The following is a 14,688-nucleotide window of genomic DNA, read 5'->3' as shown; positions in this document are numbered from 1 at the left end:
CTGCTTAGTCTTCTTCAAGAACTGTAGGTGGCATTCTCACCTTTCGCATAACACTGTTTTAGCCAGTGGCCAGGATGCTATTCAGGGTGAGAGTTGGCCTTACACTGGAGCTGAATTTCTACTGGGGCTGTTCCTTGGTGACACCCCTGCTTCCTCTCCCAACCCCTTGCCATAAATTCCCTAGAGTGCTATTATCATTATGAGTGAGGCACCTGTGAAAAGTTGCCAATGAGACTGTCAGGCTCAGGGTTTGCATTTAGATTAAAGTAAGGGAAGAGAGTGCGTTTCATATGTTGGCATTCATCTATTTTATTACAGATTTTAAAAATAATGCTCTTCCTCTAACAAGCTTAGTTTGCAATTACAAACAGTAGGTGCACAATGAAAAAGAATTATCTCTAGATCTTTTCACTTGCAAAGTTGCAGGTGTAATTTAGAAAAGTGTCCCTTTATTGGTATGCATAAAAATGTACCTCACCATCTTCAATCAAATTATTGTTGGATTATATCAAGTGGCTGTACTAGATCCATTCAGTTTCTTTCTGGAAATAGGAGTTATCCTCTTGAGAAATTTCAGAGTTTCAGAGTTCCAGCACTTATGGCATTGTAAATATCCTCAGTCATAGGCACATACATTTTTGCTTTTTCATCTAAGAAATACAAGGCATCTTTGACAACTGCAGGGTTAAAGCCCTCCTTCATGAGGTTCATTTTGCGGTGTTTAAAAGTTACAGTGACCTCAATGGTGTCCTGAAAAAGATCAAACAATTCACATTGTTTAGTGTTGTGCAAACAGCTTAGGGTGCAGGGGGAGGGGTGGAGGTGGGACAGGGGGGCAGGCTCCTCTGAGTTTGCTACAATACAGGTGCACCCTGTTTTCTGGAGCTCCACTAGGGGGCCCTTTGTGGAGGCATTTTCCATTCCCTTAAAACTTGAAGATCAGCTTTAAGATTTGTTTTTTTCTTCAATTAATAGGTGATGATCTGAGGATGCTTCAATTTTCATGTCTCTCAACCATTTTATTGTAAAGCAAATGTCACTGCTTTACAAACAACAGACGTAATTTTATAGATGCAGCAATGTCTGGTAATCTAACACTTCTCAACTTTTTGGCATCATAGAGCTCCGAGTCCCAAAGTCAGTGTTAAACTAACTGAGGGGTTTGAGAAAGGGGAGAAAGAATCCCACCAGTGTTGATAGCTAAACCGGTGGTAGTTCCAGCTGCCCGATGATGCCCAATTAAATCGCACACCATAGAAAGGTGCAGGACTTCAGTGGATTCTTTTCATTCTTTAAAACTGAAAACAAATAGGAGGTTTGGAGCACTGCTAACTGTGTGTCGCATATGCTCAAATACAGACTTTGTGAGTTATTTGCTAATACTGCTCTTGAATGAACTGGCCTGCCAATTTTAGGGAGAAAGGGATTAGGATTTGGTTTCTGCTAGTTATGTTTTTCTGACATTTCTGCTTCCTTTTTGAGCTTCCTGGAAGGGGTAGTGAAAATCTGGCCAATGTGGTCACCGTGGTAGAAGGGGATCTGCTGCCTAAGAGACAGGGGTCTTCACGAGAGAGGATAACTGAATTTGATAACAAGAGGGCTCACCTGTATCCTTAGAAAGTAGGGCCTTGCGTAAGTGGGCAGGCAATCAGCAACATGCTTAAAGATTTTTTTCCCATCAAATTCATAATCTTCCTTCATCTTGATCGAGGCCATGCCAATTCGGCCCTCTTGACCTAGAAATAAAATGAAAAATATTAGCAAGTTGTAGCTATTTTATTTATAATGCTTTTCTGTTTCAAAGAACAGTGCACTGAGACAACATTATGGCATACATTTCTTTTGGATAGTTGGAATTTTTATTCAAATATATGTTAAAGTTATAGTGAAGTGAAAATACTACTTCCACTACCACTACTACTACCACTACTTCGACCACTACTACTACTACTACCACTACTACTAGCAGCTATATATTGATTAACTCTTTATTATACACCAGGTCTTATGGACTATCTCATTTAACCCACACAACACAACTATGAAGAGGTTCAAATGTTATCACTATTTACAGATGAAGAAGCAGAGGCTTAAAGACATTAAGAGACTTGTTCAAGTTCACCCGGCAAATAGCAGGCAGGGTCAAAAACTCAGCTGAGGCAGTGTGGTTCTAGACCCCATGCTGGTGATCGTCGTCCTTCTCGGCAGCCTAGATGGAAACAGTTGAGTGGGGAAAGGGTCGAACGGTGGCTAAGGGAATTTTGTTTCGATGCCAGCGAAAAGTCCTTGCTCCACTCATGAATAACTGAGGTCAGATGTCCTTTAGATTGCAGAGTCAACTCTCTGGTACTTCTGGGCACAAACACCACCTTTGAGACTTAGGTATTTAATTGTTTCCTAATAGCTTTGCCTTTCTACATTTTAGAGAAGTCGTGAACAGGAGGTGTAGGCAAGGTGCAAGGGTAAACTGTTTCATGCCCTTCCACTGATGCCAGAGGTTGAGATGTCCACAGAGAAGACAGACCCTAACAGCTCTCTCTCCCCACCCAGGCAGGGCAGTAAGCAGAGAGGTGTTTAGAACAATTACATTGTTTTTCTTGTGAGGACAGTGGTAATTAGGCAGTAATCTATCTTCTACCCCATCCAGCAGACCTAGTGGGAGCCCAGGTCCATTCCCCTGAACTACTTAGCTGTAATCAGAGAGGAGGAAGGAGCCGCCCTTCGTCACCTGGGCCCCAGCTTTCAAAATCTCTCCCATGGTGATTGTGTGTTTACCTACAGCTCTGAAGGAGGCAGAATACAAGAGGAAAAATGAAAAGAAACACACCCTCATTTTATTTGCCTCTTATCTGAGGGAGGCAGGGCACTGGACCCGTCTCTCGCTAGGGGTCCCTGGTAGCTCTCTAGAAGGCACCTCTCTCAGGAATCTCAAGTGTCTCTAATAATTTCCTTTTAGAATTTAGATAGAAGCTGATGCAACAGAAATCTTCAGCATTGACTGGCACCCTGCTTCTTGCTCTGGCATTCACTGAGAAGTGAACGAGCCTGTTGGGTTTCAGGCCTCTGCCCTGACGCATGGACGTTGGTTTTGGGCTAGTTCAGCTTCAGGAGGAAGGTTCCAGGCTGCAGCAGTTCTAGGCCGGGCTTCTTTAGAACTGCACTGTCCAATATGGTAGACACTGGTCACACGTGGCTATTAAAATTAATTGTAATTGAAGTGGAAAATTCAGTTTCTCAGCTGCATTAGCCACATTTCAGTTGCAGAAAGTTCTATTGATAAACATTCTAGAGAGTAGCTGGACAGTTCTGACACCTAGAACAAGTTAACTCCATTCTAAGCCCCAACCTACAAGTTCCCTCCTGGTCCAAAATGGAGATCCGTGAAGGCCCTGTGAAATGCACAGAATCAGAAGGTTGGGAGAGACTTCAGTCTCTGACCTCTAGGTTCCTCTCTAATTTTTCACGGCTGTAAGAGTTCTCACAGGATTCCAGGTGGACAACCTGCCTCTTTACTCACTCCAGCTGGTGGGACATTCCCTACCTCAGGAGACAGTCCATTCCATTGTTGGTTCCTCTGGTTACAGGAGAGTTCTCAGGCTAAAATCTGCTCCTTGGTCATTTCGGCCCATTGGTTTTCTTTTAAAATATTTATTTATTCATTTATTTTTAAAAAGATTTTATTTATTTATTTTTAGAGAGGGAAGGGAGGGAGAAAGAGAGAGAGAAACATCAATGTGCGGTTGCTGGGGGTCATGGCCTGCAACCCAGGCATGTGCCCTGACTGGGAATCGAACCTGCAACACTTTGGTTCGCAGCCCATGTTCAATCCACTGAGCTATGCCAGCCAGGGCTAAAATATTTATTTTGTAAATATTTTTTGGAATTTATTTTTAGAGAAGGGAAGGGAGGGAGAAAGAGAGGGAAACATCAATGTGTGGTTGCCTCTTGTGTGCCCCTTACTGGGGATGTGGCCTGCAACCTAGGCATATGCCCTGACTGGGAATTGAACCATGAACTCTTTGGTTCACAGGCCGGCACTCAATCCACTGAGCCATACCAGCCAGGGCTTGGCCCATTGGTTTTCATTCTGCACATTGGAGCAACGTGGACACACTGGCTCCCTATTTAAATTGACTGCTTCCACTGATTTGGAAACCATCAGCTTCCTCTTCTTTGGCCTGCTCCCAAACCTTACTGGTCATTAGACTCACTTGGGACTTTAGAATAAACACGAAGATTCTGAGTCCCAAACCCCAGACGTTCTGATCCATTAGATATAGGCTTTAAAATTTTCTCAGATGATTCTAAGGATTGCCCAGGTTTTTGGAACCAGTAGGCCTCAGTGCTTCTCAAGACTTTAGCGTTTTTTAATTGAGGTGAAACATACAATTAATTCATCATTTTAATCATTTTAAAGTGTATAATTAGGTGGCAGTTAGTGCATTCACAATGTTGTTCAACTATCACCAGTATCTAGCTCCAGAACGCTTTCATTGCCCCCAAATCAGACTTCAGTGTTTTCAAGAATCATGTAAAGGCCTGGTTAAAACACAGCTCCCTGGGACCCACCCCAGAAAGTCAGTATCAGTAGGTCTGGGGAGGGCCTGAGAAATCACATTTTTGACGTGCTCCCAGCTGAGGATGAGGATGCTGCTGGTTCAGGGATCCATTTTGAAGGGCATTGGGTTAGCACCTTCCATTCTGTTTCCCAGATTCTCTCACCTTCTCCTACACATTCTTTTATGGTGTTACCCTTTTAAGACACAGCATCTAACAGTGTGAGTAACATTCCAGGTGGGGCCTGTGAGAGCCCAGTGTGGGGCACGGCCGACAATCGTGCTCAAGTCAACTCAGCCTCAGGTCCAACACGAGAAGTATGTGCAACCCTCACTGCTGTGACCTGAGATGTGGCTCCACTTCCCATTGTGTAAATCCCACAAGGTTGGAGAGAAGCATGTAAAAGAAAGTCTTGAATGTTCTTTAAAAAATAAAAGGACAGCACAAGGTCATATGAAACCCTCACAGCTCAGCGAAAAGGGACTTTGAGACTTTCCATGTTGAATAGAGGTGGAAATCCCAAATATTGAGTTCTGGGGGAATGCTAATACCCCTAGCATCTTGTATTTGGACAGTGATTTGGAGGTTTCAGTCCTTCCTGATAACTATAATTAAAGTGATTTCGTCTTATGACAATGTCCTATCCGTACGTATCTGGTAAATATGTTTTTACTATTTATGTAATTGAAATGAATGATTGCTCTTGACAATCTTAGCTACAGGACCAGTATTACCCCCAGTTTCAGTGATGTGCCCGAAGTCAAACAGCCACAGGTGCTGGAACCAGGAGCCAGAACCACACCTGGGCACTGCTCGCCATGCTGGCAGAAGCAGGTCTGCAGAAGAAGGCTCAGCGACACCACTCTGTCCTGGTTCTGAAACTCAGTCGGGTGCACTGGGTGAGAGACCGGCTTTAAAAGAAGAGTCTGGACAAAATCAGCTCCTTCCCAATTTTTCCTCTTAGCAACCGCACTCGCTCTTATTTGTGTCTTGCGTGCCATTTCCCAGCTATCCAGTGTGACATGTCTTTTTTTGAGGAGTGCCAAATGCAGCACGAGGCCTTGCGCCCTGGAGAGATTTGGCTTCCCTGAGAGCTTCCTCCCGCCACCCCCCCCCCGCCCCGCCCCCACCGTGGAGCTGAACCACAGAGGGAGGCCGTGTTCAGAGGTATTGACTTTTGACTTGGTTGATTTACAAAAGAACATAAACAGATGTTGGCCCCTCCTTCCCAAGTGGCTAGAAGCATTGTTTGATTTTCCAGCTGACAGGAGGAGGCACTGACATCCTTTGCCCTGGGGTTAGAATTGTAGTGCGTCACAGCATGGACTTAGGTGCAGCTCTGTGGTATTGTATGCATACCTGGCACAGTCACTCCGTACACATTCACTTCTTGGATAAAGTCAACCAGTCCTAGTATGTCAGCGACTTCAGTGGTGGCCACATTTTCCCCTTTCCACCTGGGAGAAAAGGCAAGGTTAGCAGAGGTCCCTGGGGGTCCCTGGGCCAGCACTGCCATGGTGGGGAGAGGGTGGCTCCCTTCCCGGGGAGGGGCCTCTGTGGGGAGGCTGCGCTTTGTATCCCACTATCCCACGTGGGCCCCCCAGCTCCCCAACTTCGTCATGGGCGAGGCATCCTGCTTGGGGAACAAAAGACAAAGGCATAGACCTAAATAATAAAATGTGAAATTTCAGTCCAGCCACATGACACACGAGACACAGAATGATGTTAAAATACAGACTTGACCTAAGAAAGGCACCGGAAATAAAAAATAAACCCTCAGTGGCATTTTGCTATATTTAGGATTTTCACGTCCTTCACTGACTTTGATTGCTATTTAACTCCATTAGTGAACTTTCACTTAATAAAATGTCATACTTGTATTTCAGGGTCTCTTGGCCATGAGAAAGCTTTTAATAAGAAAAACTATACTTTATTTACAGGGAGACTATAATGTTAGTGCCCATGCATGTGCTATTTTTCATTTCATAAAGTTATGTTTTACATTTAAAAATTGTTTAGATCTCTCAGAAGTATATTTTCAATAACATGAAGGTGGCATAAAGTAAGAATATGGATCCTGAGTCACAGAATATCACATGGAAGGAACCCTGAGGATCTCGGAAACCCTCATTCACAGGTGAAGAAATTGAGGCCAAGAAAGGTTACCTGCTGTGCTAATGCAGATGATCAGGGGCAGAGGTGAGCCTGGGAGCTGTTAACCTCATTCATATCCCCACATGTGCTCCTACAGCCAGAAAACTTCCCCCTCTTCCTCATTAATTCATGCAGGAAGTAATTATGTGTGTCAGGCTCTGTGCTAGGAGCTGGGGCCTGGCCTCAGGGAGTTCACGAAGGAAGGAAGATGATGAAAGAGAAGTGTTTTGAGGCTGGAGGACTGTTCTGCTACTGGGAATTAGCCTCATGGTTTATTACCATGACTTTCAAACAGTTGTGCTGACTTGTATGTTCTTTGGGAAACCACCTGGTTGGGGATGGAGAGTAGGAAGGAGGGAACAGGTGGGGCTCAGAATCCTCCACCTCCTCTTCAACTAAATCAGCTCCACCTTAATTCACATTTGATTTGTATCTGAAGAATAGCCTCATACTTGAAAACTGTGAAAATCCCTGGCTCTCCTAAGAGTGGCCAGTAATAATGGAGGAATTGGGCAGATGAAACTATTTAGGCTTATTTTAATCTGTGCATTTTAGAGTGACCCCTCCTGTATTTTGTTCCTTTTTTTCTAGGAATACAGGAGGTTGAATTGACACGCTAAGAGAGAAGGACCATAACCAAAGTGGAATGCGATTCCAATTTAGGAGTAAGCCAAATTGTGCATGTTTCTCAGTGATTCAGAGAAACCAACCGGAATGTATCTCCAACCCTGTCATGGAAGTAGATGAAGTTTTCATTGTCAGCCATCAGGAGATCTCCACTGTTGAAATAGATGTCTCCTTTCTTAAAGACGTCTCTCATTTTTTTCTTCTCCGTCTGAGTCTTTGCTCCAGCATAGCCAACAAATGGTGTAAATTCTGATATTCTACAAATCAGGAGTCCAACTTCACCTAAGATAGAAGAACAATTGCTATTTCATGTCTAGCAGTAGGAGAATTTTATTATTAGCCTTCTTTTAGAAGTTGATGCCATGCACCTCATTCGCAGCAGCTGGCTGCACGTGTAAATGTATATTCATATACATCATACACATGCACATCGTATGCACACATGGGACATTATTCTATGTGGCCACATGTTTGTAGTTTTTAACATGCTAGCTTTGTACTGAATAATGATTTAAACACATAATTATACAAATGAACAGTAGTTTAAGCTTAAAGGTAAAGACTCCTTAAAACTACAGTTTTGCAACAGAATTACACATCCCTTCCTACAAAATCCTTACCTCACAATCAAGAAGTTGTTAAGCTAGGTTTCAAACTCTAATTATGTTATGTGTAGTGGTTAAATTAGTATCTTTTGGAGTTTCTGTAACTATTTCTGAGAGTACAATAATAAATCTCTTCTTTTCCCCACTCTGACAAATTTTACCAGGTGTTCATTTTGGCAGTGATAGGTTAGTTCTTAACAGTTACTTGCTCAAGGTAAGAACATGACAGGTAAATTGAACAAAAATCCACTGTACCTTTGGGAACTTTTATGCAGTATCCATTTTCATCTCGGACAGGTTCATCTTTCTCCACATCATATTTAATTAGCTCATAACACATAATTTTCTAGGAAATTTAAAATAGATAATTTTGAGCACATATTTTCATATTTTTCTTTTTAATTGAGGTATAGCATGCATAAAATATATACAGAACACTTAAGTGTACAGCTTGGTGAACTTTACATATGTGTACATCTATGTAATTACCACCCAGCTCAAGATATTAAATATTTTTATTACCCAATTTTGCCCTGCTAAGGAGTCAGCAGCCTGGGCCAAAGTGTAGAGGTCTGGGCAGATTCAAGTGGTATTAGTTACTGACTTGTGTGGCTTAGGGGTGGAGGCCATTCCACCCACTTTACTGCAATGCCGACTGGTTCCTTCTTCTCACTGTGGATTTGCTAGCCTCACTCTCCAAGCTCCTGGTAGCCCCACCCTCTGGTCCCTTGGTGGATCCACCCTGCTGAGGCTGGGCAGTAGCTGGGACAGTCTGAGTTGTGCGGCTCTGGGGTTGGGATGGGGGCCAACCCCATCCCAAACTCGACTGGCATCTCCCCCTCTTCTTGACTCCCAACAGCCCCTCCCTGCTGAGATCAGGCTCCTGGCAGAATGTAGGAAAGACTGAGTTGCATGGCTCTAGGACAGGGGAAATTTTTCCCTTACATGCCTGAATGGTACAGATCCTTCCCTTCACTGGTTGGTCTGTTTAGGCCTGATAAACTGCTGGCCCCACCCTGCTGACTCTTCTGATTGTTACAGGGTGCAGCCAAGAGGGGGGACCCCAAATGGGCATTTGAAATGGGGTCCAGAACTTAAGGTGTCCAGGAGATTTTAAGATGTCTCCATCCCCCCCACCCAGGGTGTGGGTTGGGGGAAGGGACAAATGGAGCAAGGCCATTGAGATCTGTTTTGCATAGCAACAGCCTTGCAGCTACCCTCTGGCGTGGTCATTTAACATCTATAGCTTTTGGCTGGTCGCTTAGATATGTTAAATAGCTGTGATCATCTCTGAGCCAGGGGAAGGGAAGTAACTTCCCCACCAACATGTGACTGGGGCAGATCCCCCAAGCTACAGCGCCTGCGTGGGAGCTCGGAGAAGATTGGCTCCAGGACATGGGGCCACGCCTGTCCAGACTCAAGATGGCAGCCCAGTAAAGCTGGAAGGATATGAATTCTGGCAAGTGAAGCCGAGTGTGGGAGGAGTCGGAAGTGAGGCTGCAGAGGAAGATTGGCCGCGGGGATTTAAAACCCAGACTTGGCGGCCATTAGGAAGAGAGAACCACACGGCTTTGGCAGAGTGAGGACTCTCCCCTTCCCACAGCCCTGAGAAGGAGAGCCACGAGGCCTGGACGGAGTGGGGACCCCCGCAGCTTTAGAAGGGGAACCACCACCTGGTTTTAGCAGAGATCCCAGTGACTCAGCGGAGGGTGCCGGGAACCCAGGGAGGTCTCCCAGTCGAGAAGGAGGACTAAGAACCAGAGGACTGCCTGAGCCATGGACTTCGTTTTCCTTCCCTGAAATACGGTACTCTGGACTGGGCAAAGGGGGAAGGAAGGAAGGACTGTGTCTGTTTGTGGGTGTTTTAAGTGACTTTGGGATTTTTGATAAAGACATTAGGTCACTACTTTAAGTTTGTATAGCATTAAATAAACATTTCCTTTCCTTTTCACGAATCTCTGGCATTGAGAGACGTCTTTCCTCTGGCGGCGGACATGACGGACCCGGGGCCTTCTTTCAATAATAGTATATTGTCCCAGGCCCCCCTTGTTCTGTTCTGTAACAGTTTTTGGCGACCACGAAGGGACCATAATTGTCCGTGGCAGACCGACCCCCTCAGGTGCGAGAGAGTGAGACCTCAGAGTTTCCCCGTCTCGAGAATTACTCTGCACTCCTCCTGAGGGCATCGGCCGCCTATCACGCCTGGAAAGGTGAAAAGGAAACGAAACGGGGAGGGAGCAGAGACGTGAAAATGGTTTGGTTGAAAACTGGTTTCTGAACACCGTTTTGGAACAATGGAGCTGTGGATAATAGTTTGGTTAGCGTGCTGCTCCCAGGTTGCCCCTGTCTGCTCACTTACAGTTTTGGTGAGCCCAGGTGGCAGTAAGGGAACCTGTACTCAGGTTTGGGGAGGAAGCAAACCCCTAGGCTCTGTAAGCCGAGCCTGTATGTATAGTGGGGATCGGACAGCCAACCATGTGGGTGTATTGCCATTTTGGGTAAAATGGAGGATGAGCCACGTGAGTGGAGGGTGGGTCGTGCATGGGCACCACCATGGAGGGTGGGTCGTGCATGGGCGCCGCCATCTTGGATGACCCGGCATGCATGGGCGCCGCCATCTTGGAACTGGACAAGGTGGTGGGCCAAGGGCTCTCTTCAGAGTATGGGCTGTGTCCTGCTGCTGTGTTGGCATTGCATCAGTCAGGTTCTCTGTGTAACTGGTTCTGATTGGAATGGCTCTGGTTCTGAAGGTCATGAACTGAGGTCCAAAGGTGACCATCTGATATATAGGATGTTTGCAAGGTCTAAGCTTCAGAAAGCTGCAGGATGTCCCTGCGAATCCAAGAACTTTTAGTGGAAGGTACCTGTAGTGTTAGGGACTTTTAGCTGCCACATGCTGAGTTTAAGTACTGAGTTTAAGTATAGTCCTTCCCAGTGTGGGAAAGGAACCAGGATTAAAAGAAAATGATGGTTAAATCTGGATGTGAAAATTATGTGTAAAAGATGTGAAAGTTTTAAACCTGGAGTAAGGGAAACCTGAACTACCTGTTGCCAGTTTCATAGGAAAAGAGCAAATTTCTCACATTGGTTTTGTTTCTGGATCAGAAACCTGTACTTGAAGACCTAGGAAAGGTCGTCTGTAACCGGTTGGGGAGCATGCCTTTGCCATGCGGGACCCAGGAAGGGTCATTTGGGGCTGACGAGTGCTTCAGCCAGAGGCAAAGGGGGCATGACTCTGCCATGAGACCGGATCGGAAGAGAGCAAGTCTCTGCCGTTGGTGTTGTTTCTGATCAGAAACCTGTACTTGAAGACCTAGGAAAGGTCACATGTAACCGGTCGGGGAGCATGCCTTTGCCATGCGGGACCCAGGAAGGGTCATTTGGGGCTGACGAGTGTTTCAGCCAGAGGCAAAGGGGGCATGTCTCTGCCATGAGACCGGATTGGAAGAGAGCAAGTCTTTGCCATTGGTGTTGTTTTTGATCAGAAACCTGTACTTTGAGACCTAGGAAAGGTCGCTGTGACCGGTTGGAGAGAATGCCTTTGCCACGCGGGACCCAGGAAGGGTCATTTGGGGCTGACAAGTGCTTCAGCCAGAGGCAAAGGGGGCATGTCTCTGCCAAGAGACCGGACCTGAAGGAGCATGTCTCTGTGAGGCACCAATGTACGCATTGGTGCAAGAGAATGCTTCTACCTGTGTATTATTCTGGAACTCTGTGTTTTGGATTTTGCTCTGTATCTGCTCTGAAAAGGAAATTGAGGATTCCAGGGAAGGTTGAAACTTCACACTCTGTAGGAGAGTTTTGAGAAGCCTGGTGGATATCAGAAGGAAAAAGATTTTCCTTCACGCTTTGTATTTTTCTCCCTACCTGATCCCTCCAGCATTTGGCATTCTGAAGGAGTGATAATATAAGGTTTCTTTGCATAAAACCAATAAGACCGGTCATTAATAGTGGTTTTGTTAACCAAGACTTTGACTGGAATGTCACGCCTGAAGAAGGCATGTATGGGTTCTGGTCATCACCAGAAAGCCCTGAGGAACTGGGATTGACTTGTGAAGCTAGCGTAAGCCCACGAAAAAGCCTGGTACTTTAGTTGGTTGTGTGGTTCATGGCAGTCTTTCCAGGGAAGGAACGAAGGTTGCTTTCATGAAAGATGGCCAAAAAGGAACCTGTAAGCACAATGGAAGCCTCAAGGATTTGAGTGAAACACCTGGTACAGGCAAAGCCAGATGGCAGATGTGTGGCTCTGCTTCTGTGCCCCAAGAGGGGTGGACTGAGAAGTCAATCTAAAGACTCCCTGTGTGAGTTCCAGCAAGGTAGACTCAAGGATCATAAGTGATCCAGGCTGCTCTTGGTGAGTTTATGCAAACGAACAGTCAAAATTAAAAGTGGGACTCAAAGTAGTCCTTTAATAACAGTGAGGGTGATCTTAAGGAGAAAAAATTGTGGTTCAAGGAAAATCACAATGCTTAGTATTGGACATCAGAATGGTGCAGCTAACTGTCTTGAAAGTTTGTTTTCATTTGAAAGTTGAAACTGAGTTTGTAATATCACCAAAGATGTACAATTTACAGGTACGGAGGACCTTTGAAGTTGCCATTGCTAAATGTTATTACAGGAAAAACCTTGCAATTGAATGTCTTCCCAAAAGACAGTCTCACAGGCACAGAAACTGGTTTGGGGATTGTTGTGTGAATTAACCTGTGTGTTCTTCTGTTTTCATAGGGCATATGCCTATGACTTCATTACCTGAGTAATTGGTTGAATGAGTGAGTGAATATAAACCTCGCTTTAAGGGGCCCATTTTCATCATCACCCTCTGAGACTCAACGGTTTGGCTGAACTGAGTGGTTGGGTTGGTGAATGGTTTGGGCGGTCTGTGGGCTTCACTTTAGAACTAATTTTGCCTTTTTCTGTCTTGATGGCTTGGACAGAAAGGGCCCAGGTATCTGAAAGGAGGGAAATCCTAACATATTCCCCTCAGCCCAAGTGAAGTATAGTGGGCCACAAGTTTCAGATAGGTGTAGCATGCCTTGTACACCTTCCTCCTGATAAGCCATTCCTTACTTAAGTCCCTGCCTTTGTCATTTAGTGGTTATGATTTAATTGTGCCTTCCAATTCTTTCCAAATCTGTCACCTCCAGAATATGACCAGGATGCCAATGGTCCGGTAATGCCAGCCTTTGGACACCGAACCTGCGACTTCCTGGTGACAGCCAACTGACCAGGATTATGTAAGGTCCTTCCCCTTACAGGAAGGACTCCCTCCGTGCTGCACACCCCCCCTTTCAGGGCACCCCTGACCCATGGGTGGGTAAAACAACGTCCATTTCCAGCCAGAAGCAGTTACAAGAAGATGAGATCTTCGTCCATTGTCCTTTAAAAGAATTTAAAGTGGGTGTATATCTGAAAGGAGGGATTGTTACAGGGTGCAGCCAAGAGGGGGGACCCCAAATGGGCATTTGAAATGGGGTCCAGAACTTAAGGTGTCCAGGAGATTTTAAGATGTCTCCATCCCCCCCACCCAGGGTGTGGGTTCGGGGAAGGGACAAATGGAGCAAGGCCATTGAGATCTGTTTTGCATAGCAACAGCCTTGCAGCTACCCTCTGGCGTGGTCATTTAACATATCTATAGCCTTTGGCTGGTCGCTTAGATATGTTAAATAGCTGTGATCATCTCTGAGCCAGGGGAAGGGAAGTAACTTCCCCACCAACATGTGACTGGGGCAGATCCCCCAAGCTACAGCGCCTGCGTGGGAGCTCGGAGAAGATTGGCTCCAGGACATGGGGCCACGCCTGTCCAGACTCAAGATGGCAGCCCAGTAAAGCTGGAAGGATATGAATTCTGGCAAGTGAAGCCGAGTGTGGGAGGAGTCGGAAGTGAGGCTGCAGAGGAAGATTGGCCGCGGGGATTTAAAACCCAGACTTGGCGGCCATTAGGAAGAGAGAACCACACGGCTTTGGCAGAGTGAGGACTCTCCCCTTCCCACAGCCCTGAGAGAGAGAACCATGCGCAGCCCTGAGAGGGAGAACCACGAGGCCTGGATGGAGTGGGGACCCCCGCAGCTTTAGAAGGGGAACCACCACCTGGTTTTAGCAGAGATCCTGGCGACTCAGCCGAGGGTGCCAGGAACCCAGGGAGGTCTCCCAGTCAAGAAGGAGGACTAACTAAGAACCAGAGGACTGTCTGAGCCATGGACTTCGTTTTCCTTCCCTGAGATACGGTACTCTGGACTGGGCAAAGGGGGGAAGGAAGGAAGGACTGTGTCTGTTTGTGGGTGTTTTAAGTGACTTTGGGATTTTTGATAAAGACATTAGGTCACTACTTTAAGTTTGTATAGCATTAAATAAACATTTCCTTTCCTTTTCACGAATCTCTGGCATTGAGAGACGTCTTTCCTCTGGCGGCGGACATGACGGACCCGGGGCCTTCTTTCAATAATAGTATATTGTCCCAGGCCCCCCTTGTTCTGTTCTGTAACATGATGACTCTCTGACACCCCACCCTAACACAAAGGTGTAAGCACCCAGTGGGTGTCACCTAGACTTGTTATATCCTAGGACATTGCTGAGTAGCCTCCAGCAGAACATTGGCACCAAGATTGAACCCATATAGATCTGGAGAACATCTCTCACTCCTACCTGGTGACTCACTGAGAACCTATTGCATGCAACTCTAGTACTGCCAGAGTGTTGGGAACTGCCCTGTCTGGTTTCAGAAGCTGTAACCCCCCCATGGCTAAGG

General features: G+C 45.9%; 1 protein-coding gene across 1 annotated transcript in view; it reads right to left on the bottom strand.

Annotated features, from left to right (window-relative positions):
- Window positions 1-289: 289 nt before the first annotated feature.
- SLC27A2 (solute carrier family 27 member 2) overlaps window positions 290-14,688 on the bottom strand; it is a 56,905-nt gene continuing 42,506 nt past the window's right edge. The window contains exons 6-10 of the mRNA XM_045823164.1: window positions 8,199-8,289; window positions 7,422-7,620; window positions 5,917-6,014; window positions 1,606-1,736; window positions 290-750 (exon numbers count right to left, since the gene is read on the bottom strand). Coding sequence (XP_045679120.1) covers window positions 574-750; window positions 1,606-1,736; window positions 5,917-6,014; window positions 7,422-7,620; window positions 8,199-8,289 — 696 coding nt within the window. The 3' untranslated portion in view covers window positions 290-573. The remainder of the gene's footprint in view (window positions 751-1,605; window positions 1,737-5,916; window positions 6,015-7,421; window positions 7,621-8,198; window positions 8,290-14,688) is intronic.

Source organism: Phyllostomus hastatus, unplaced genomic scaffold, assembly GCF_019186645.2.
Source record: "Phyllostomus hastatus isolate PE091 unplaced genomic scaffold, TTU_PhHast_1.1 phas_scaffold_501, whole genome shotgun sequence".
Lineage (NCBI taxonomy): Eukaryota > Metazoa > Chordata > Mammalia > Chiroptera > Phyllostomidae > Phyllostomus > Phyllostomus hastatus.
Note: the sequence above shows the minus strand (reverse complement) of the source record. Positions and strands in the feature narration are given on the sequence as shown.